The sequence below is a fragment of the Mandrillus leucophaeus genome, unplaced genomic scaffold (assembly GCF_000951045.1).
Source record: "Mandrillus leucophaeus isolate KB7577 unplaced genomic scaffold, Mleu.le_1.0 Scaffold12, whole genome shotgun sequence".
Classification (NCBI taxonomy): Eukaryota; Metazoa; Chordata; class Mammalia; order Primates; family Cercopithecidae; genus Mandrillus; species Mandrillus leucophaeus.
Genome location: NW_012100320.1, coordinates 3,237,286 through 3,239,222, shown reverse-complemented (window position 1 = coordinate 3,239,222; position 1,937 = coordinate 3,237,286). Strand labels below are relative to the sequence as shown.

Here is a 1,937-nt window from a genome sequence, read left to right as displayed (position 1 = left end):
AAAAAAAAAAAAAGAAAGAAAGAAGGCAGGGAGAAGGGTGGAAGGAATGGCAGCTGCCCACAGAGAATACATAAAGTAACTAAACTGAATGTGGATACTCAAGATTTGTCCATACTGTACCAAAATGAAGGAGGGTCCAGCCTCAGAGCTTTTGCATTTGCTGTCCTCCCTCCAGGAATGTTCCTCCCCCGAATAATCTGCATAGCTAACTCCTTAGTTTCCTGCAAGTCACCTTCCTGATGATAAAAATGTTACCTTTTTAGTGAGGCCTTCCTTGACCACATTACTGCCCTTGCTACATACTTCCTATTCTCTTTCTCTGTTTAATTTTTCTTTTTATTATTCATCACCAATGCACTATGCATTTTAGTTGTTTATTTTTAATCCCCACTAGAATGTACGCTCCATGAAGGCAGAGGTTTTTATCGTATTTTATTCACTATTGTCGCCCCAGTGCTGAGAACACTGTCTGGTATAGAGTAGGAGCTTAATAAATGTGGTGATGATTGGAGGGCTGCGTAAATAAGCGACCACACCCTGAGAAAAGGAAGGGGCGGTCCAGCAAGACCCCTCTGGGTACTGAGACACCCCAGACTGAGTCCCTGTCTTGGAGGAAATGTGCCGCCTGACCTGGAGGGGGCGACAGTGTCAGGGCCTTCAGCTAAACTCTGCTCTGTGTTGAGGGGCACACCCCGACCCCTGCCGTCAATCTCTCATCACTTACCATCTTCCACACGAAAAAACCAAAGCATCTCTTCCAGCAGCTCCTGGGGCACCACAGTACCAGCTGGGTCTCCGGGAGCCCCCTCACTGTGCTCCATGCCCCTGCTCCTGGTGGTGTGTACCGCTGGCAACGAGGTCCTTAGGCCCCTTAGCCCCAGCAGCCCTCCTTGCCTCCTCGGTTCTGGCCCCTGGGCAGAGGAGCCCTGAAGACCCCTGGAAACAAAGCAGAGAGCATGACTGGATATCCTACCCGAGTTTGATCTCCCTCCGTGCCCAAATCCAGATCTCCTCTGGCCCAAAGTTATGGGACCAAAACGACCCGAACGAACCCAGGAGCACGTGGAGCCTGGAAGGGCAGAGACTGTAGAAGTGGGGTGACTGAAATCTTTATTAAAAGCCATCGCATGTGTGGAGGAGCACTGATCTGGGAGTGAGAATGACTGAGCCACTGACGGGCTCTGGGACCCTTGCAAAGGACATCTCGGGTCTTCGCCTGTCCAGCGTCCCCACCTGGCTTCTACGAGCCCACAGCGCGCCCACGCGTTGCCGTAGCAATTGTCCCTTGAGTGTCATGCGGTAGCCAATCACAGGCCTGTGTTTCCCCCACGTGTCAAAGGCTGGGCCTATCACGTCTCTCTCCTGGGAATTGGCACGCCTACGGCACAGAGAGGAGAAAAGGGAAAAGTGCCAGAGGCAAACAGCTGCGGGCTCCTGATGCTGAGAGGGCACCCCCTGCCCCGATCCCGAGAGCTTCTTTTGTTTGTTTGTTTTTCGTTTTTTGGACAAGTTATCAGCAGAATTGGTTTCTGTTGTTTGCAAGGGAAGAACCTGAACCCATGCTCTCTGGATAAATCCCTTACTTCGTGTAGGCCTATTTCCGTCCCAACTATTAATAATAAACTGAACCTCAGTCAGTCTCAAAACAGTCAAACATTTTGACATCTTCTTGTACTACCTGTACTATTACTACTTAACATAAAATGTGCTAGCATCCATACTTTAAAAAACAAAAAGAAATAGGTGAAATTAATTTTGACAACATATAATATTCAGGCCAATATTAAAATTACTAAGTTATTTTGCTTATTTGCTTTTTTTTTGAGATGAAGTCTCACTCTGTCGCCCAGGCTGGAGTGCAGTGGCACGATCTCTGCCCACTGCAACCTCTGCTTCCTGGGTTCAAGCGATTCTCCTGTCTCAGCCTCCTAAGTAGT

The 1,937-nt window shown here is 48.8% G+C and overlaps 1 protein-coding gene across 1 annotated transcript in view; it reads right to left on the bottom strand.

Annotated features, from left to right (window-relative positions):
- Window positions 1-1,236, bottom strand: part of SLC51B (solute carrier family 51, beta subunit) — a 3,675-nt gene extending 2,439 nt beyond the window's left edge. Inside the window, exons 1-2 of the mRNA XM_011968112.1 lie at window positions 1,053-1,236; window positions 725-936 (exon numbers count right to left, since the gene is read on the bottom strand). Coding sequence (XP_011823502.1) covers window positions 725-936; window positions 1,053-1,129 — 289 coding nt within the window. The 5' untranslated portion in view covers window positions 1,130-1,236. The remainder of the gene's footprint in view (window positions 1-724; window positions 937-1,052) is intronic.
- Window positions 1,237-1,937: the final 701 nt, after the last annotated feature.